Raw genomic sequence first — 22,323 nt, 5'->3', positions numbered from 1 at the left:
GGAGGCCGTTCATGAACTCACTGTCTGCCCTGTCACGACTAAAGAAGGCCGTCCATGAATTCACTGCCTGTCCTGTTATGGCCATGGAGGCCATTCATGAACTCGCTGCCTGTTCTGCCTGCTCCACCATGGCTCCCTGCTCTGCCTGCACCGCCATGGCTCCATGCTCCTATGGATCTGATCCATGATCCTGGTCCACCACTGCTCCTAGCTCCAGGCCCGCCATTGCTCCACAATCCAGGTCCTGTTCCTCTTCACGGGCCTGGCCCTCCGTCCCTCCCCCAGTTCCGTCTCCACTCCAACACCCTCCTGGACTTGTTGGATTTTGTTTGGCCGTCTGGAGCCACCCTTAGAGGGGGGGAAATGTAATGTGGTGTTTGGGTTTTGTTTCATGTTCATGTTTTCATGTCTTTTATTTTGTAGTTTAGTCATGGTCCGTCCCTGTTTGTGTCATGCTTCCCTTGCCCTCATGTATTCATGCCATTCGTTCTCTTGTTCATTGTGTCATGTGTCTTGTTTCCCATTGGTTTGTTCATGTCATGTGACCCTCCTTGTCTGCTATAAGTAGCCATCATGTTCCCATTGTCTCTGGTCATGTATTGATGTTGTAACTCTGCTGTTGCTGAGTCCTGTTCATGCCAAGTCAAGTCTGTTTTAATCAAGTCTGTTCATGCCTCGTCAAGTCTGTTCATGCCTCGTCAAGTCTGTTCATGCCTCGTCAAGTCTGTTCATGCCTCGTCAAGTCTGTTCATGCCTCGTCAAGTCTGTTCATGCCTCGTCAAGTCTGTTCATGCCTCGTCAAGTCTGTTCATGCCTCGTCAAGTCTGTTCATGCCTCGTCAAGTCTGTTCATGCCTCGTCAAGTCTGTTCATGCCTCGTCAAGTCTGTTCATGCCTCGTCAAGTCTGTTCATGCCTCGTCAAGTCTGTTCATGCCTCGTCAAGTCTGTTCAAGTCTAGTCAAGTCTTCGTTTATTGTTTGGATCACTTGTAAATAAAACTGCACATGGGTTCTCACTACGCTCGCCTTCAGTGGACTGATTCATTACAGCAACTCAGCTGTTTTCAGTATGAGAAATGTTTCTTGAGCACAAAATTTTTTAAAAAAAAATGGCTGCTGAAAACTCAGCTTTGCCATCACTGGAATAAATTACATTTTAAAATATATTAAAAATGGTTATTTTAAATTTTAGTAATTTCACAATCTTGCTGTTTTTACTGTATTTTATACAGTAAAAATGAGCATAAGAGGTGAGCATAAGAGACTTCTAACAAAACTTCATAAATTGTACTGACCACAAACTTTTGAATACCATATATTAAATAATACAACAACATGTTTTTTATTTATATTTTATTTTATATATTCAGATTTGTATCTGTTTCTTTAATTAGCATGTTGATGACACCCCCTTTATAAACGTGTCTGATCAAGGTTGGGTGAATCCGAAACCAGCCTAATTATACATATTTTCAAACTCAACTAGCCCATAAGTTTGTTGCCTGAATGACTGTTTAGAAAATATATAGATTTTCTTAAAACACTGCCATCAACAGGTATGTGGAAATGAAGTTCTTCTGGCTGGCATTTGGAATATTTCTCTAAACAATGGATTGCAAACTTGTGGCATAATTTGCATTATGCTAAACAAAACACCAGCTGTTACACCTGATGTCTTTGTCCAAACGCATGCTGAAGGAAAAGGAACAGATACCCACTTAACTGCTATGTCATGATGACGGACTTGAAATGAAGGTCTCTGACTAATAAAATGATCAAGTTACCAGTAATGACTCAGAAACCAGGAGAATACAAACACATAATGTGCGTCACAGAAACATGGCTCTAATTCCATGTGGTTTCGCTGGACATTTCATGCAGACAGAATCGTGAGTGTGAGCAATAAGAAAGTAGGTGGTCTTGGCTATTTTGTAAATAACAAATTGTGCATCGCAAGACATATTGCTGTCAATCCAGACTGGTGGCGTGAACGTAAAGCTGCTGAGTCCTTGTTAAAATCGAATGACATTTTATTTTTACAGACAGTACACCTCATTTGTGCTAAGATTTTCAAAAGCTATGGACAGTCACGCAGCCCACCAATAACGTCAGGACAAGCAGCAGTAGGAACGATTATGAGCACCCGGCAGTATAGCAACCTGGGGACCTCCAGCGATAAAATCACTGAACAGGGTTTAACTTATGGATGTCTTTTATATGGTAACGTCAAGGAAGGATTAAACTTCATTGCTTTGCCTCCTCATCTCTCATATAAACTTGTCATTCAGCAGCTGTCTGCTAACACCAGAAGTGTAAGGAAGCAGTGCCGTTAGGAGGAAACACTTTGATATGCTATACAGGATATTGTGGAACTCAGTCACTGTACTGCACACTGATTGTGAACAAATCAAAATAACAAAAGGACACCAAGGACGATTTGATTTATAGTGGCTGGTCAGCCCCTTCAACTCTTCCGCCAGCTTTTCTAGCCCTTCACTTTCCGCACTACCCTTTACTTGCATATGCACCTTACATTGGATTTTTTTTTCTATTTCGCACTTGAATTTCTCCTTTGGGGTCCAGACATTTTAAGAAATTCTAAGAACTGAGAAGGCTGAGAAGGATTTAGACTGTCTAAATCGGGCTGTCACTACAATAATGTAAATATCTTCTAATATTCTACAACTATGCCTCGAGATCAACATATAAAATGACTGAAAGTGTCTTAAATGTAGAATTCAGAAAACAGAAATAAATTAAAAGAGAGATAAAACAACAAAGATTTGTTTTCAAATAGCACCCTTTGAAGTCAACATGAAATGGTAGTTTTCTCTGTAAATGTGCATTGTAAAAAAAAATTGAAGAAAAAATGTAGAAATGCTAGCATCAAAACCTATTAATTAGTTCACTGTACATTACCTTACCATTCATATTAAATTTAATCTGAAAAACAAAATAAACATAACATTTTACTCTAAAACACACAAAAAAAGTTTTTTTTAAGTAAAAATTAATTATAGAATTTATGGTACAAAATATATGTAAGTTTACAGTAAAATGTTTTTTTTAAGTATGACAAAAAAATTATTGTAAATAATTAAAATTTATGAAGTATTATTAATTATATTCATAATTCATATATTTATTTATTTATCCATTTTACACCATTACCAGAAGTTTTGTGTGATGCACTATATTTCTTTCAATAAATAAATTGATAAATACATGAAATAAGTTTAAATACCTTATGTTAGGTATCTGTTGTTTTTTACAGTAAATTACTAAATCACAGCTTTTTTGCATCAATAAATCATTTATAATAAAACCAGGAATCTGTATGAAGAAATGGCTTTAAGGATAAAAACGCTTGGCACAGGTTGTGTCAAGTTGCTGCAACTGCAACACCGTAGGTTACTATTTCACATGGTCATGGATGCCCCATAGATGCTGACACTTGCCCACACACACTCAATTGAACGGCCAACTGGCCAACCCAGGTAAAAAGAAATACGCTTAAGTTGTACGAATATTAATGCACTTATTATATTTTTATTATACTATACTAAGTGCATAATAAATGTGTTATTTTGCAACAACTTTACGTATGTTAAGGGCTCTTTAAGATATGCTTAAGATGAACTGCAGTATATTTTAATATATTTAGTTCTGTTAAAATTTTTTCACTTTTATACTTCCTGAAGTACAGTTGTATTGAATGTATTTTAAGCCTCACTTTAATATTCTTCAAGAACATTTTCAATAGCATATCAGCTCGTTAGAAATGCATTACTATTAGTTTGTTATAAAGCTATTTTTAGCATTCTAAAATGGTATATTAAAAAGTGCAAAATCATTCAATTCAAATGACACACATGTACATACACTTTCACATCTAGAAAACTTTAATGTACTATATCTTGTGTGCATTACAAAAATAAATTCCTTGAGCACATTTAAAAAGTACAGCAGCATATACAAACTAAATATCAGTGGGATGCTATAACAGAACTACTTCAATCAATTTGTAGAACATTTCTTGGTTACACTTTATTTTAAGGTGTCCTTGTTACAGTGTAATTATGCATTTAAGTACTGAGTAATATTAATTAACTACATGTACTTACTGTATACGGTTAGGTTAGGTTAGGTTAGGTTAGGTTTGGTTAGGTTAGGTTAGGTTAGGTTAGGATTAGGGTTTGGCTTAGGGTTACTTGCATGTAATTATGCATAATTAATTTTTATTATAATAGAAAGTACATGTAACATTTGTAACAAGGACACCTTAAAATAAAGTGTTACCCATTTCTGTTATACTTGTATTACTGGAAAGTACACTATGAATATTCCATCACTGAATAAAAATGAATCACAATGCAATTTTCTGCACACACACATGAAGTTACTGAAAAACAATAAAGCACAGTGCATTTTTTTTTACAAACTCAAGTTAAACCTGCAAATAACTGAACCAAAGAAACATTTTAAATGTCACCATCTTCATAGTCATCTTCAAGTGGAGAATCACTTTTCTTTAAGTTTGAATTTTAAAGTCTATTCTCTGGTGAACCGGCAACCAGTGGAGAGATCTGAGGATAGGAGTGATATGTTCATTTTTACGACACTTGTAAAGAAGTCTGGTATTTTGGACTAGCTGAAGGCGAGCAATTTGAGACTTAGATATACCACAATATAAAGAGTTGCAGTAATCTAGCCGAGAGGTAACAAATGCATGAACAGCCATTTCTAGAGTTTTGGGAGTGAGAGAGTCTGATTTTAGACAATAGACGAAGCTGATAGAAGCTGGATCCGATTACGGAGGAGATGTGTTTGTCAAATTTTAAAGGCTGATCAACAAGGACACCTAAGTTTCGCACCCGTGAGGATCTAAAGCCAGATAAACTCTCCAAATCAGGGTCTATACACTGAGAATTCTCATTCATAATTGATATGAGATCAAAACATACTTACCACTCACTTCTTTGCTCGTCTCTTTCATCTGATTTCAATTTGCCTTCTATTGCAACAGCAGCTGATCTGAAAACAACAAATTTAAAAAAAAAAAAAAAAAAAAAAAAACAACAGGCAGGCAAATGATGATTAGTGATGTTACAATGTACCTGGTGGGTAATATAATCAAAACCATCTCAGCCTTAGCAGTTTCAGATGTCTTCTCTCTTAAAAGCATCATTTTTTACCCACATTCAAACAGGCAATAAAGTTCTCAAAATTGAACGAAAACACCAATCAATAAACGCTACTCTATTTGGCAGGACAGCTCAAGACAAAGTAATTGTATGGTTCAAACTTTTCAAAGAAAATTTACTTCTAAATTAGGCCAATTAGGCCAAATGACAGACAAATTCTACTACCTAGACTTCAAGCAACCATATATCCACTGGCTATAGTTGCTATATAACTAGCTAGTAAGTGTCATGTTACAGCGGTTAACGTTAGCATTTCCTGTGTTAACTAACTTTAGCAAATGCACACCAGCACTATCCACCTAGGAAAAACTGGGATGATTTCTGCTAAAAACATGTTACCATCTCAACAACATACAACGCTGTGATTGGTCTATTACCTGCAAAGCCGATTTGAAAAGCTTGGCTCTGATTGGTCAAACTGAATGTAGCTACTGCGCTTAAAAAAAAAGACAAGTAACAGAAATTAAATGCTTACCTAGAGTCACAAAACACTGAGGTTCCAAATCCACACACATAGACGCTTTAAGAAGCTGGGAAAATAAATATATAAAAATTAATGTTCTATTTAATTTAACAGTTCACCCAATGAACAGTTGAAAAAAATTCTGTAATCAAGTACTCACCTTCATGTTATTTTATATTTTAATGAAATCTGACAGATGTCCCTCCACTGAAAGTCACCAAAAATGTTCATGTTTCAAAAAGTTCATTGCAAAAATAATCCATATGAATCGAGTGGTTTCTTCCAAGTCCTCTGAAGAGACGTGATTGCTCTATATGACTTAACAGTTTTAATTTAGACTTGTATTCACATCCATCGACGCACATACACTCGCACATCAGAACTGGTAAACGGAAGGTCAGGCATGCTTGCCTGATGCTCAAGAACCAATCAGGTTTTGTAACACGTTACGCAAGCATGCCTGATCTTCCACAAAAGCCAATGAGGTTTGTTTTCGCGTATCACGCGGTAGGTTGAGCTTGTTTGAATTTAGGAACATAAACAAGTAAGTAAATGGTGTATCTTTGGAAAAATGATTTATACACTTAAAATGATATGATGTTGAAATGCTTGTGGAAAGTACAGTTAATAGTCTATTACAATTAATGTATCATGTTATGTATTTAAAAGTGAAATTGAAATGTATTTGAATTGTATTACAAGATGCCTAGAATTTTTTACAAGTACAGCCAAAAAAAACGAACAACCTATTGATTTTAAGCATGCTTATTACTAAGGCATAGTTGACAAAATTATATTTATAATACATTATAAGTTGGTACAAAGTAAGAATGCATTTGCATATTTTATAGACCTAGCTATAATATATTTAACTGTGAGTGAATTAATATACTCTATAGAATATATTAAAATGTTAAAAATATTTTGCAAGATATCTTCCTTTTGAAAAGTAGGCTGAAGCATGTTCATTACATAAATATTTGAAATATATTGCAGTATAGGTCTACATATGGTTATAAATAAGATACATATACTTTAAACCCACTAAAAGCTGTATAATTTTACTACGTTCTTGTACAAAGTATATATAAAATATATTTTAAGAAAGATTACAATAAGTATGTTTTCTAAAATGTCACAACAAGTATACTTGTGGTTTAGTATGTTTCTTAAAAGCGTAACTAAGCATATATTTATTACCAATATAGCCTACTTCTACTTTTAAAAATTATATTAAAATGCAATTCAATACATGTTTAATGCACTTCAAGTAAGCATGTTAGGAGAACAATTGTACTATAAATATACTATATGAATTTCAAGTACATTAGTAGTTATTTTTCACCTGGGAAGCATAAATGCTCAATTCATCTTCTAACAAACAGCCCACATTAAAAATGCATAGGAGACAAAATATCGCCCAAAAAGGTCACGATGACCCATGCTTTATTCAAAAAAAAATGACCAAAAAAAATCTGACAAATGGTTTCTTATTCAGCTGCTGTCTTCCAGAGCCTGATCTGAGACCGATGCCCTGGCATAGACTCTAGTCGTGTGGAGCGGCCCGTGTGCCTCCACAGCCAGCTCTATGTACAGGGGAAGCAGAGCACAATGTAAAAGGAGAGGAGGGGCAGGAAGGAAGGAAATCCTGCTCACACTGACACAAAAGCTGAAGGAACTCACCGGCCAGAGCCCCTCGTAGCCCCCTGTGCACTCACAAACAAGACACACAAGACTGCACACCAACGTAACGGGACACAAACGTCTGCAAGTGTAAAACAATTTCAAAATCACACAAAAGGTCATTGTAGAACATGTATGAAGTTCACTTTACATTCATTTTGTTACTGTGGTGGTGGGGGCTAAACCAATTGCTTCCCAGAAGCAAAACGATGCGATAAAACAATTTTTGGATGATGAGAGTTAAGAGAAGATCCCGGAGGGCCATAAATGAAATCACCTCAGACTTTTTTTCAACTAATGTAGATTTAACTGAAACCAAATGATGGAGGGCTTTCACAGGTGATTAGACGCTTCCAGCTCCATCACGGAAACAAACAACCGCAGGACCCCAACAGCAGGAAGGTCACAATTCCTCCCCACCAGCGACAACTTCCTTGTTCTTAAGCACCATCATGTACATTCAGACTGAACGCTGAACCTCACCTCTAAATTCCCTCAGGGGCACAAAAAGACTCTGTTCTCTTCCATGAATTGAACTGTCACTAGAATAGAAAAATGTCTGACACACTTTGCGCTCACGCTGTGCATTTGGAATGAGGCGACCTGCCCTGAGCCTCGGGGAGCTAGTTAAGCATACTGCTTAAAAAGAGAGGATAAGATAAAGGAAGGCCTCCGCTGGTTATAACGTCTGTCTGCGGCGCATGAGAACTCCTATGACCTTACAGTGGAAAAAGAAAGCCGAACTCATTAGAAAGATTGGAATCTTAATGATCCTCCATGTAGCAAGGGGAAAATGCAACTCCGTGTAAACAAAGTATTGGGACATAATGGATGGAACATTATGCAGGAGGTGAAGGCTGTAAAGATTGGCAACAGACAGGGACAGAAAGCGTGTTAAAGTGAGAAAGAAAGCAATGCTAGCTTTTGATAGGCTGACAAAGGCCAAAGGTGACAGTGATGGCTGAGTCAACCATGTCCGCACTCAATTATTCTCTGCTTCCAGGGCTTCAAACCCAACATGTATGGAGTAATTTTTGTTCCTTTAGTGTGGATCCAAAATAGATAGTTTCGCAAACAGTTACCACTTTTCTTTTGGATGAGTTCCACAAGCCTACTTAAAGTCTTAAATACTTAAATAAGGATTAAGTGTTTTATCCTCTAATATCCCTTATCTTTTTGCCACCTTAATAACTCACACACAGAACAAGCACTGTCATTCCAGTGGAAACAATATAAAAAAGCATCTTTCAGTCATCAGTGATTGCTAACTCCACCCTTTGAGCTTAGTTTTTTTTCTTAATTTGCAAAAAATGACTTGCAAGCAAACTTTTTGACATCTGTGCAAAAAAAAACAAAATCTCAAGTAAAACACTTTGATGTGTATGCAAAACTTTTTGCCAAGCAAAACACATTTTTTGAAAAAAAATCTAACGTTTTTGAGACTCAATGACTCAACAAAAATGTCAAAGTTTCAAGAGCAATTTTTTTTTTGAGACTCAAACAAAAGTCTTAAAATGAAACAATTTTGAGATCAAAACTTTTTAAGACTCAAAAGTGTCAATCTAAGTTTTGAGAGCAAAAGGTTAAGAAACAAGTTTTCAAGAGCAAAATGTTTTTAGAGAGTTTTGAGGAAGAAAAGAGTCAAAAACAAACTAAATATTGAGAGCAAAGCATTTTGAGACTCAAAAAAAATTAGTTCAACTAATGGTGGTTTTGTTTGCTATTGTTTGGGGGGATGCACAATAATGACAAAAAAAATAACTCAAATATGAACCCACATAACCCTGGTTTTAGTGAGAACAATCAACCTTATTTTCCTCATCTCAACAAAGTCATATTTCAGACTGTTTCTACGCAACTTTAAATCAATCTTTAGGTTGATCTTCACCCATTTGCATTCTAGTTCAGCTAAATATGTTGAGTTTTCAGCAGTGAGAAATGGGTGAAGAGGGCGTGATAATCAAGCCCCCATGTTTCCAGAGCAACAGATGGATAAACCAGGATACCAAGAGGAAGAAGTCGAGGATGGAGAACTGTGACCCCGAGGGACGGGGTTGCAGGGTTCACTGCTTGGCTGGGAAAAGATACACCCCTACCCCCTCCTCCCCAATCCGTGCTGGTCATGTGACACCAACAAATCAGCAGGCCTCAGACTGACTGGAAATAAACAGAACAAGAGAAAAAGGACAACGAAGCAATTTAAGCATACCAATGGAATTAGAAAAAAAAACTCGATTAGAAAAAAATAGATTCTAACATCAAGAATCAAAATGTACAAGAATCCAGGTAAAACCAAGAATCCAAGGCTTTGCTTTGCAATTGCTAAGGTATGCCAAATGTTTTTAGCATGTTATGTGGAAAAGTTGAATATGTTTGAAAAGACGTTGTCTGAACAGCAAGACCAATTTACACTTGGCCAAATCACGTTCTGTATGCATCTTAAACCACCTTCTGAGTGACCGAATGCATCTCAAATGTGTTTTACAGGCTTGGTCACATGCACTAGTTCTCAGATCAGGAAAAGACTAATTGTACATACTCAAATAAGGCATTGGTTTAATTATTTAAGTCAGCCCTGTGTTTAATTTGTGTTTGTGGGTAAGCTGCCCTGCTATTTTTGTTCTAATGAGTCAAACAGTAGGAATCCTACATTGTCAAGTAACTTTGAAAACTGTACCACATCATCTTCAAACAAATTTCTAAATAGACCAAGAAATGTCTATGGGTACTTTTAAAACTTGTGTTTACCCCAAAAGCAAAATAAAAGCAATTGCCGTTTGTGCTGCAAAATCCCTTTTTGAAGTTTTATTATTAAGCATTAAAAAAGTACATTGGGTGGTCAATTCCTCCAAACCCACAGGGTATTGCGAAAGAAAAACGCTGCAGAGGGACCACTTAATCCAGAGCTAAGACTCCAGAGAACACATTATGCAGCAACACGGCTGTTTTCCTACTGAAGGAGGACATGAAAGCTTTCCCCCTGTTCACTCCTGTTGGATTCACTCTGCAAGTACTGATGAATCCTCATGCAGGTCAATTGTACTTCTCATTTGCTTGAGTGACCTTTATCATGAGCACATACAGTAAAAAGCATAGTGAGGCACTTCTTACAGAGGATCGTCATTCTTAGCCTCCAGTTAACAAATATAAACATGATTATCTGAAAGCGCCCATTATCAGATCTATATCGAGCTGTTACGTAAGCCATTCTAGGGATATCTCAGAAAAGATCTTTTAAGAGACTTCCTCCATCTCACGTGAATTGTGTAGCGAATCAGCTCATGGGGAAATATGAATAATTAATCATAACTAGTTATAATTAATTATAAATATTTAGATCCACTGTAGATATTTACTTGACCTCTCAGGGTCAACGGGGTAATTCTCAACATGCCATTAGGTCGTAAATGGATCTGGTCTAGCAGAGGTGTCATGGTTGCCATGGGGACCAGGGGCCTGTTCGGCTTCCTGGGGTGTTACGCATTTCGGGGGAAGGGTCCATAGGTCCTCGTATGGCTTGTTAACTGAGGGGTGTTACAGAGTATTTGTTAAATATAGCTAACAAAATATATATTGTGTGTTTGATTGGTCCAGATGCTACAATTGCCAGACACTGTTCTTGGCTCATCTGATAGCCAGACACAATTGCGTAGCATGCCAAGTAACTGTCAGTTAGCGCAGCTGGTATTTTACACTAAATACCAACTCAACAACAACTTTTAAGAGCAATTCCTCTCCAAGAACAAACTAACCATGAAGGATATAGTGGGATAAACTGATCTGATGTAGCCAACTCTCCCCTAGATTCAAACGACCATTGTTTCCTAATTTCTTCTAACCTCTCCAGAATTCCTCCACCAGGAAATGTACTTTACAACAGAGGGCAAAGAACCCGGGCTCTCACATCACAGTCCCTCTCCTGGCAATACCTCCAGGCCGGTTCCACCGGAGAGCCATATTGTCTGGAAGCGAACCCCTTCATCTAATTCTCACAAACACAAAATGCCCTCTGTTCAGCATGGCACCAGTCCTCTGGGCCCTCCGGGCCATGAAACACCACCCCCCAACAGCCATTGTCCCATACCACGGCCTGTTGTTATCATCTAACTTCAATTCTGCACAGGCTTCCTTTAGCCCCCCAATCACTGCCCCTTCTTTTTTGGTCTAGACATTGAGGAATTCTGGTTAAGCCACATGGGCATTTCTGAGCAAGATGATTGGTTAAAAGTGATCAGTCACAGACCTGCAGTGGCACCCATGGAGGCTTTGATCCTTGAGAGCATGTGGATGATATTTCCCAGTGACTTGATAAAGTTTCCTCCTTAACCTCCTAATCACACTCGGGGGTACAACAGCAAGCTTTCATCATCAAAAGAAGTACTTTTTCACCTCTGAAGAAATCTTGTTTAGCGCTGGCAATAAAACAAACTTAAATGTTTGGCTGGAATAATTCTATAGCTCTGTCTCACAAATACGATCTCCACAGGCTAATGATTTATTTAATTGGATCAAAATGGTCTGAATAGAGAGATTTCATTTAGTCTGAATGAATTTGAGAACTGCTTGTGACACTGTCTCCAGATGGAGAATGTAAGCATGTGAATGTGCATGAAGGGTGGGAAACACAGGTCATTGCTACATATCAATCACAAGGATGTTTCATCTGCTGGTTCAACTTGAATCATTTCAGACTTTTGAAAACTAAATTTCATGCTCTCTTTGCTTTCTTCAGTTTCAGATCAACATCTAGCTTCAAACTTTAAACATGAATAAGTGATTAGCCACTCATTTCCTTATTTAAATAATCTTTTGCTTATGTGCCTGACTGTAAAAACTATGCATTACACAAACAAAAAACTTATATTCCCTTGTCAGGCCAAAGGGCTTACTGTATTCCGTTCCTCCAGTAGAGGCAGAAATTATATCAGTTGGTACAGTCCCACAGTGTGCCAGTCTGAGGTTTTCATTTTCAGTCCACCTGCTTTGCCTCAGTTCTTGGCTCAGACTCAAAAGCATTTACCTACTCTGCTCACTGAGCCTGAGCAAATCATGGACAGATGCATCCCTGCTAGAGACATCCCGTATGGAGATTATAATCATGCATAATGTTTACATCCTGATTAACATAAAAATCTTAAAATTTTATTGTGATTTTCATCTGCAAGTTTCAGAGCTGGATATCTCAGTTGCGACTCCTCAATGGAGACCTCAAGTCTTCGACTTCTGAGATGTTTCTCCTGAGAAAAAGACCTTAATCTCTCTGCCATCTTGTTTTCAAGTTTCAGAAAGAGTTCTCAATAATGTCTCAATTTTGCTATCAAAACTCAAAAGAAGTCAGCGCCGTCCACAGTATATGCTTACTACATGTGAACATTTCCCTGATAGCACACGTACATCACGGAGACGTCTATTTGACGTATTTTTTAGACTGTTTGCTCATCTGCAATACATTTATAGGACGTTTCCTAGATGTCAAATAGACATTTAGAAAATGTCTTTAAGATGTTTTTTTAGAATGTATGTAAAACTGACATCTTAGAGACGTCTATCAGATGTTTGTACACAGGAGATGCTTTCCAGATGAAGCAATCTTTAACAGACATCTTGCAGACATATGTGTGCTATCTGGGTTGTGTCTCATTTGTGTCGATTTTAATTTGAGGAGAAACATCTATGGCGAAACTGATATGTACAAATAAGCAACTGAGAGTCTCCTGAGCTATAAAACCTCTGAGCAATGAACTTTTTCTCTGTGAATCCAAACATTGACTGCGCTCTTAGGGTCAACAGGAACTGGAGAGAAGCGCTCCAATGCAGAGGGGAGGAAAAAACAAGAGGCACACATTAAATTGAGACATTTACTCATTGAGAAATGTGCTTTTTCTTCTTAGATCGAGCTACAAACCAAAGCGATCAGCGGGACTGACAGGCATGGCACGGTCTGGGTTTCGAGGTTCACCGCTAGACCTCTGATGCTGCTGATTCACTCCAAACATACTAAACAGACGTTCAGTAAAGCCCATTTACACCGCAAACGAGCGACGCGACAACAAAATAGAACGCGCCCATTCAGGATGACAATTATGCGGGTCGGACGACTTGTCCAAATCAATAACTTAAAAGCATATATATATATATATATATATATCACTTACTTTTACTTTACTTTTTACTTTTAGTCATTTAGCAGACGCTTTTATCCAAAGCGACTTACAAATAAGAAAAAGTAATTAAAACTAAAAGCTAAAACTCTATAAATACTATATATATATATATACACATTTAAGAAAATAAAATAAATTAAATAAAAATCACAAATGCATACAACAACATTTCAAAACTAAAAAATAAAGTTAAAAACAATTCAAAATATGAAAAGAACAAAAGGTATGAGTATAATATATATATATATATAGGCTACTTAAAAACATATTTTAGCAAATAAGCATTCATAAGTTTAAACCAAGATTTAAATTATTTAAAAGTATTTTCACATTTCGCCAAAAAGACGCTAACCTGATTTGTAACCATAGCAACAGTAGGCTACGCCGTTCGCACGCTTAGTATCATCTATAAAAAAAAAAAAGTTAGTTTTTTTCTTTAAAAAGTATTTTAGATAACTGGCGTTTAGCAAACTGCAAATGGTAATAGGTGCCCGATAGAAACACCTTTAAAACCTCTGCATAATTCGCACACTTGCTTCTATTATAATCAAATAAGCTGTCAACTGTAAGTGTACACAGTTTAACTTTCATCACACCCTTCAGCGAGAACTGACTGTGCGAACGCTCCGAGAAACTCAAAGATGTGCGCGCTTGTAGCCTACGTTCATTAGAAGCGTTCTACTTTGTCGCGTGGCCAGCCGTATGGATGGGCAATTGCTTCCTGATCTACCTGGGCTAAAAAATATGAAATTATCCAATGAAACAATTACCGAAGTCGCACTCACCGAGAGAAACTCCAGCGTCCCAACATAATCCCGTTCGGTCTTCAGAAGTTCGTTCAAAACACAAACTCGCAAACGGAGCTGTTTCTCTAAATCTTTCCCACTTTGGGCACTGTGGTCGGCTTTGCTCTCCTCAGTCATTTCGATGGTCTTCTTAAGAGTCTTCAAAGTTGCAAGAGCAGAAGTTTAAACGAATTGACGCCGGCTGGAGGATTGAAACATGATGGGGAAAGCAGCGGACAAATTCAGTAGAATGAACGATCGCAATTTGAAAACAATCTACGAATCGGCTGCATTCAGAAGCAGCATCAAAGTTCAGCACTAGCTACTCTACACGCCTGAGAAAAGTGTAGTAATGGCTTTTGGACATCAATCAAAAACTTTGCTCCATGTGACTCCCAAGACCTTCATCCCAAATCCAGCCTCCCTCCAGCATGAAAAGGACAGGAAATAAACGGCTGGGAATTCGTGCCGCCAGCACAGTGGGGAAATGTTGATGACATTGGGGGTAATTACAATGCAAGCTTTTCCCAGACTCCTATATTAGTTACATTACTTTGAAAAGCTGAATGGCATTAAAGAGAAGAGTTATGTTAGTTATGTAACAAAGTGTAATGATGTAATGAAAGGTAAACAGCTGGGAAATAAATCGCATGTTTATTTTAGATCTGTGTGGCAGCAGCAATATACAGTAAATACTGTAAATCAATAAATCCACTGCTCTGTTGTCTCCTCTGAGGCTGGGACTGTAAATAGTGTTCTGTGCTGGTCTGTGCAGCCAAAGACAGAACAGTTAGTCCATGGCATTAGAGTTGGTACACCGTTGTCGCTTGCCAAAACACAATAACTGCGCCGTGAGTGTAAACTTACAGATTAAGGGGCGGTAATATTATAATGAGATCCCTTTGCCACGTCACCAAGGGAGCGAAATCCGACGCTTGCAGAAAAGGCTTCCCAAAACAAAGCTACTGGGTTAATCTTTTTCACGTTTCCTTGGTTGGTAGATACACTGGGGACCTGATTATAGCACTTAAAACCTGGAAAAGTCAGATTTTCATGATATGTCACTTATATATATACATATGTCATTTTTAAAATATAATGGACTTCAATGGTGGCCAATGGGCTGAAGGTCCAAATTGCAGTTTCAATGCAGCTTCAAAGGGCTCTACAGGATCCCAGCCGAGGAATAAAGGTCTTATCTAGCCAAACCATTGGTCATTTTCTAAAAAATACTTTTTAACCACAAATGCTCATCTTGCAGTTGTTTCTTTGCAACTGAAGAAAGAAAGACATGCATGAACATCTTGGATGGCATGGGGTGAGTAAATGATCAGGAACTTTGTATTCTGAAAGTGAACTAATCCTTTAAAACACCAATTGCAGGTTATCATTTTTGCAGTGTGATTGTGCTGCCAAATTGACAGTACCAATATATATTCAGTTACAAAAAAATCTAAATTGCATGCATTATTTTTATTATATCGTTTCCCTGCCAAACATTTTTTATTTCTCCTAGCTGTGCCCTTTCAGCTCAGCTCAACAGGATAATATTTGACTCTCAAGCAAGGAGGTCTCTGAAATGTGGCCTGTGCTCTTGTATTCTCAGTACCAGTCTGCTTACTTCCCAAACAGTAACAATTGTTATTATTATTATTATTATTAAATTTGGTTAATTATAGCTATACATATTCAGACCCCAACTGCTAATATGTACAGTTCATTCCTATTAATTAGTGCCAGAAGTAAAATCATATCTTTCATGTTTTTCTTTATATATACATTTTTTAAATATTATTATTATTTACATTTATTCATGCTTTTACAGAATCTTCAGCTACAGCATGGCAATGTATACAGTGGCTCCAAAATTTATTTGGAAACTTAATCCAACCTGAAATTTTTTTTATAAAACAACAGATATATTAGGCCTACAACAAGTAAAATATGTTTTAAAAACAATCTCAAAATTGAAACAAATCACAAAAATGTTTAATGTTTTTTAAATGGACATGTTATAGTCTGCAGTTACTGAAAATATTAGTGTAATTACTGATTTAGAAGTTAGATCTACTCTAGCATAATTTGTTTGCAGATGCCACTTGATTGGATTTTTTTTCTTTAATAAAATTAAATGTATACACTTTTAAGTGTCCAAATACATTAGGAACCTGTAAATACTGTAATGCTAAACTCAAAATCAGTCCTGACCAGTAGATGGCAGCTTTGTCACTTCTGTAGGATGAGGAGAGGAAGGAGGAACTGAGAGAACATCAAACTCTTATCAAACAGCATTCATCAAACTGCACTCAAAAGTAGCATTGATGGTCCAAACACACAGTCCCCACAAACAATGACATGCTAAATAATGTCCAAATGAAAATGCAGGGTTTCATTGAGGGTTAATGGAATGAAAATCTCATTAGCTGTGTATAAAAACAACTGAAGTCAATAGAGTCCCCACCATAACAGAAAAACAAATGTGTGCGTGCGTTCAAGTGGTCAGAAATATGAATATATATTTTCTACTGAATCAGATAAATCAAGGTTTATTATCTTATGTTAGCCTTTAAAATAATAAGAATAATTAATGCTCTTGTATTCTCAGCACCAGTCTGCTTACTTCCCTCTGCGGACCGAGTGTTTGCCCTGTGCAGTGTCTGCCAAATTGAAATAGCTCAATAAAATTTGATCAGCCGAGCAAAATATTTAATATCGCCCAGTTATTGACTCACTGAGCACAGTATCCTCTGGAGGAGCTCTGCTGTGGTCAAATTAGAGACCTTATACTAGCCTGGATTAAAATGTTATGACATGAACTGAGAAATGTTTAGTTTATGAAGACATGGGGTGTAGCATCAGAACTGAGGGAGTGAGAAGATGTGACACTTCTTTATTACTATCAGACACTGCCCTCTAGTGTTAGACAATTACATCTAATAGACATGGACTTGTATCGTGCAAATAAGTTCTCTCTCTCTCTCTCTCTCTCTCTCAAATCATATATAAATATGAATATATATATATATATATGTAAATATTTCTTAAATATATACATGTATGTGTATTATTTATGTGTATGTGTATTTATATATTCATATTAATAAACAGTACACACACACATATATTATGTAAATTCAAACTTTTATTTTGGATGTGATTAATTGCAATTAATCGATTTGACAGCACTAATAATAATATATATAGTAAAGTATCATGATAAATTCTTACACAAATGCTCTCAAACAAATTATCTTTTTTCTTTGAATAACAGAGAATGACAGAATCACATTTCCCTTTGAAATAATGCCCTTATTTTACATTTAACACAACCCCATCTCCAGCATCTGCAAATATCTGAATAAGAATTTATCTGACGCATGACTGTGAAGAAAAACATTTTCAGGGATATGACAGATAAAGTGCTATATAAATATGGGCATGTTTCTTCAAATTCATATTTCTCTGTCTCAGTTCACTTCACCCCACATGTTATTCCAGTAGTCTGAGGGCAAGTTTAACACACTAAATATCTTCAGTCACACACAAGACTGATGACACTTATTTAACAAGAGCTCAGTATATCTCCCTCCCTGCCTGAGAAAAGGAAGTGTGATCTTTTTACTTATTTAATATACACATCTGTAAGTTGAATCTTTGAAGTATCTCAGAATTACACTCAGAGTCCAATGCAGGTGTCTGAAATAAAATAACACACGGTTACTATAGTTCCTGCAGGTCATAACAAGTATGATCACATATACAAACACACACAAACACCTTTTCACACCCTGCCTCCATGCATATTTTCATGCACTGGTATGGATTCCATTGGAGGCCAAAAACAACAGTAGGAAAACCAGGTCTTGAACAAATATAGCCCAACTAATGCTTGTGGAACAAAACAAGGTGAAGTTTTACAGTAGCCTAGCTGGTTGCTAGGGTGTTCTGAGAGGTTGCTAGGTGGTTTCCCACTGGCCCAAGTCAAAAGCACCTTTAAGTCTGTATGATAGGTCATAAGCAGCATATTGTAATTCTGGTCACTTTGGCTCAGTTGGGTCAGATTTTTACTTACTCTGCCAAAATGTATGTATGTATTAGTTTGTTTGTTTATTTGCTGGCAATGCAATTTATATTTGCTAGAAATATTTATATGTATATTTTTCATAATTTTTTAAAGGGGTCATATGATGTTGCTAAAAAGAACATTATTTGGTGTATTTGGTGTAATGAAATGTGTTTATGCGTTTTAAGGTTCAAAAAACACATTATTTTCCACATACTGTACATTATTGTTTCTCCTCTATGCCCCGCCTTTCTGAAACGTGTCGATTTTTACAAAGCTCATCGGTCTGTAAAGCATGGTGTGCTGTGATTGGCCAGCTATCACCAAGAGCTTGTAACACTCCAAAGAGAAAGGAAAAATTGAAATCGCATCATATGACCCCTTTAATGGTACGTTCTTGTTCACATAGTTTACCAAAAGTAATTTTGGAATGGCATATGATGCAAAACATTATAATTTGTCGTTTTCAACACATTGCTATTGTGTCTCTTAAGTCATTTTTGCATTATACTGGTGACAAATTAATATCAACAGAATTTGCAACAACAATATGCAATATAATCACATGCAAACAAAATGGTTTGTGAGGTGCATATATTATCACTCTGAAACACAACAGCCAAGATATGAATCAGGATATGCCCAATGGTGGGAATTAAATATGTTATATAGAGGGTCCAAACATGTAACTTTCCTATATAGAGCCTAAAGAATTATTGTGAAATCATGTGGTGTTTCTAATTTTGTAACCATTTTTTTTATTTTTATCTGCTTTCATTTTCTGGGGTTCAGCAGCAGATAATGACAGATGATCTGTCTCCACTAGAGCGGGAAGATCAGTAGGAGGAGTGGGAGGGACGGTTCTCTAGTCTAGAAAGTAAATTGTCTTTGCCCTCCACAGGTAATTTTATGCTGGTTTTGTCTTTCTGATCCATTTTCTTCACAAACCAGCTCTCTCTAGAGCTTAATGGGACACAGATCTTGAGTGAGAAAGGTGCAGCTCTACACCAAAGCCCAATCTCCCATAAATCAGCAGCCTAGGATGACAACTCTGTTCCTCACAACTATGATATCACCCTATTGTGGCTGTTTGAAGATGATACAAACGTGTTTTCATTTGATTCTTGCCCGCGCCATTCACATTTTTCGGAGACAGTGACCTTTTTGCATTTTTAGTACCAGAGATTCACTTGCTGGTTTCTATTACATAATGACTCACACAAGCTTCATTCTGACTGAAATATATGTCAGGCAATAAAAGAATTAATAGATTTAAGGTCTCACCAAATAAATGTCTGTGGAACATGTGTGTGCTGCAGAGTAAAGGGACCAGCACAAATCCAAACTTCTGGCTTAGTCTGGCATTTACAAAAAAAGACCCTAGTCGATGAATGAACTGGGTTTGGATATAGTAGCAACTATACACTTGAATTTAATTGGTTCCCTTTCTTTAATACCAAAAATGAATGATGTTCGTCCTATTAATGGTTCTCATATGATCATCCATACATGCAAAACTGTACTAAAATACTCTTATGGAGGTTTTTGCACTACGTATTCAACTGATTTAAAAACGTTAAACAAACATTGCAATCAGTGTACTGTAGTATGATTCCTGAACGAATATGAAACATTTTTAGTGATTTAAAAGCATACATCACAACCAGTGCAGTCTGACTCCCATACGAATAACTCTTATGAGCAGGTTCATTTTACACATGAAAACATACAGCGCATACAGCAAGCAGATGGTCCTAAGATCTTTTGAAGTGATTCCTTTTGGCAAAACTAAAACAAACTAAAGTGACCAGGGTAGTTAGTTAGACTCTCGAACAAATGACTGTAATGAATCGGTTCTTTTTAGAAAATCAAAAACACACAGCGTACTAATACTAAAAGGCTACTAGTAATAATCGTGAGACGTAAAATAGTGTAGTTGTTCATATGACAACATATAGAACCATCAGGAATCTGAACTGAATCATTAAAATATTTATTTTCTTTATGTGTATATATCTGTCTTTTGTATGTATCTGTCTTTTGTTAACAGTGTTTGCATAATTTGCCATTTCATTTGCAATCCCAAACAGGCTACACAGAGCTGCATGAACTGTCTGCAAGTATATACTTTGGAACAAACATTGGTACCATGTTCAGAATCAAGTACTACTTCCAAACCTCCAGGCTTGAAGGACTTGTATAGCCTACTTAAGCTGTCTTTTACTACCACAAAGCTATAAAGGTGTTTCAAACGGCATCCCTGCCATCAGAGGCTTCAACAAACCACCTTCAGTCTATAACCACCAACCCTATTTATTTATTTATTTATTTAAACTCCTCTGGTCCCCCACAAAGCATGAACACGATCTGCTTTCGTTAGGAACCAAGTCATGAATATGTTACTGTATTTCAACCTGTCTATATTCCTCAAAACACGTCAGAGCTGTTTTTCTTGAGTGCAAAACTTAACCACTGGTCAGAAATATGATTCCGTTGGGCAGACCATGTGGGAAGCTTGTAAACAGCTATTTTTGTTATTGCTGAATGCAGGAGTTTCATGATTCTTTTCAATGTGGTGGCTAATTGTATTCAAGCTATATTGAGGACAAAAATTATGATGGACATCAGCAAGTAAGTGAAAGGCAAGTGTGAAATTCAAGTCACTGTTAAATGCTAATTGCTTTCTTGAACTTAGTTAGAAGATGCCATTGCTATAATAAGCAAATGTGCAGTGCAAGACTGAGAGAATATTAATTTTAAGTTTCATTCAATATTTTTGCAAACCACGTTCCCAAGGAATTCTCTTCCAAGGTCTTAATTTTCCACATTGGAACCGCTTTTCCAGGATCAGCTTTCCTGTCAGTGCCTGTCTGTGAGGGTAATTTGTTGCACAGTAATTGGGTGTAAAAGAGGTGGCAGAGTGTTGACACGGGGAAGCATTTAAAAAATGTTCTGCTGCCGTGCAATTACAAAGCCCTGCTGGTTCAAGACCTTTAACCACACTACAGACTGATAAATACAGAATCAAATAGAGGAATGCTGTAGCTACAATTAATGGGAGTCACCAAGAGCTGGAGGGAGCTACTCAAAACAAATGCCAGTTGCTACCTCTTAAAAGTCATCTCTGGGATGATAGGATAACTGAAGGAAGAATGAAATTAAAGAATAAACATAATCGGTCCAACTTTGATCTGCACTCTTAACCATTCAAACTTCAGGCTCCTTGGTTGGTAGAGAGAGTGTCTGCTGTTTACATCTATACCATATATTACAATAAGTTGGAGAAAAAATTACCAGTGCCATGTTTTTTTATTTAGCCTGGCAGATTATAAAACCAGGAGGGAAAAAAACCCACAGACTCACACTGAAGGACAGACCTGAGCCAGATCAGAATATAACAAAAACTTGACGTGGACTCTATGCATGCAATCACCTACCCAGCTAAACAAATATATTCTGAGAACATGTCACTATAACGTTACACCATTATGTTATAAAAACATTACTTCTGAATGTTCTCTTTGGAGTGTTTGCTCAACTGCAATACATCTATAGGATGTTTCCCATCAGATGTCAAACAGACGTTTCGAAAATGTCTTTAAAGGGGTAATATTATGTTGCTAAAAAGAACATTATTTTGTGTATTTGGTGTAATGAAATGTTTATGCGGTTTAAAGTAAAAAAAAACACATTATTTTCCACATACTGTACATTATTGTTTCTCCTCTATGCCACGCCTTTCTGAAACACATCGATTTTTACAAAGTCTTCTTTATGCACCAAGAGCTTGTAACACTCCAAAGAGAAAGGAAAAATTGAAATCGCATCATATGACCCCTTTACGATGTTTATGACTTAGAATGTATGTAAAACTGACATCTTATAGACGTCTATTAGATGTTTGTACACAGCAGATGCTTTCCAGATTAAGCGATCTTTAACAGACTTCTTGCAGACGTACG

At 36.8% G+C, this 22,323-nt stretch overlaps 1 protein-coding gene across 1 annotated transcript in view; it reads right to left on the bottom strand.

Annotated features, from left to right (window-relative positions):
- The window catches only part of LOC107695383 (phosphatidylinositol 3,4,5-trisphosphate-dependent Rac exchanger 2 protein-like), a 123,841-nt gene extending 109,129 nt beyond the window's left edge, over nt 1-14,712 (bottom strand). The window contains exon 1 of the mRNA XM_016495267.1: nt 14,299-14,712. Within this exon, the coding sequence (XP_016350753.1) occupies nt 14,299-14,436 (138 nt within the window). The 5' untranslated portion in view covers nt 14,437-14,712. The remainder of the gene's footprint in view (nt 1-14,298) is intronic.
- Nucleotides 14,713-22,323: the final 7,611 nt, after the last annotated feature.

This window comes from Sinocyclocheilus anshuiensis, unplaced genomic scaffold (genome assembly GCF_001515605.1).
Source record: "Sinocyclocheilus anshuiensis isolate Anshui unplaced genomic scaffold, SAMN03320099.WGS_v1.1 scaffold110, whole genome shotgun sequence".
In the NCBI taxonomy this organism is placed as follows: Eukaryota; Metazoa; Chordata; class Actinopteri; order Cypriniformes; family Cyprinidae; genus Sinocyclocheilus; species Sinocyclocheilus anshuiensis.
This window is presented reverse-complemented; position numbering and strand designations above follow the sequence as displayed.